Source organism: Dinoponera quadriceps, unplaced genomic scaffold (assembly GCF_001313825.1).
Source record: "Dinoponera quadriceps isolate SergipeBrazil2010 unplaced genomic scaffold, ASM131382v1 C3861713, whole genome shotgun sequence".
In the NCBI taxonomy this organism is placed as follows: domain Eukaryota; kingdom Metazoa; phylum Arthropoda; class Insecta; order Hymenoptera; family Formicidae; genus Dinoponera; species Dinoponera quadriceps.
Window position 1 is genome coordinate 1 of NW_014567655.1, and position 560 is coordinate 560.

At 39.6% G+C, this 560-nt stretch overlaps 1 protein-coding gene across 1 annotated transcript; it reads left to right on the top strand.

The window, feature by feature from the left end:
• Positions 1-22: 22 nt before the first annotated feature.
• LOC106751486 (small subunit processome component 20 homolog) lies at positions 23-556 on the top strand (the record flags this gene model as incomplete). Its single annotated transcript, XM_014632384.1, has 1 exon — positions 23-556. A coding segment is annotated over one exon (534 nt), but the record flags the coding sequence as incomplete, so codon positions are not given.
• Between the last annotated feature and the right edge of the window lie 4 nt (positions 557-560).

Genomic DNA, 560 nt, shown 5'->3' on the forward strand with positions numbered 1-560 from the left:
ATCCAATTATTTTTGCGTTTAGGTGTGCAAAATTGATTTGTTTGGATTAACTGCGGAGGAAAAGGAGATAATCGGTGTCGTGAAAAATGTGTCCGAGGCAAAGAGTATCAAGAGCTTCGATATCTTCCACATATTAGCGGAATATATCACGGAATCCTGTTTGTTGGATTTGATATTGCCGTTGAAGGAGGTGCTAGTGAAAACGCACTCGCATAAAACAATACATAAAATTGTGGAATGCCTGCGAAATATAAGTCTAGGTTTGGCTGACAATACTTACATCCCGATGGAAAAGATGCTCATATTTCTCTACGGTATTATCTCGGAAAGTATACCGGCTCTTATGAGTGAGAAGGAATGTAAGAAGCTCGCGAAGGAGGAAGCAAAAGTATTAGAATTCCGACAGAAACAGGATTGTTTTATTATACCGCCAGAACCCAAAAGCAGGATGGGTATTAAAGCTGCAGCGAAAACCACTAAGAACGCTAATGTTCACGTAATGGTGGAATTCGGTCTGAAGCTTTATCATATCCTATTGAAACGAGAAAAAGTTACCAGCA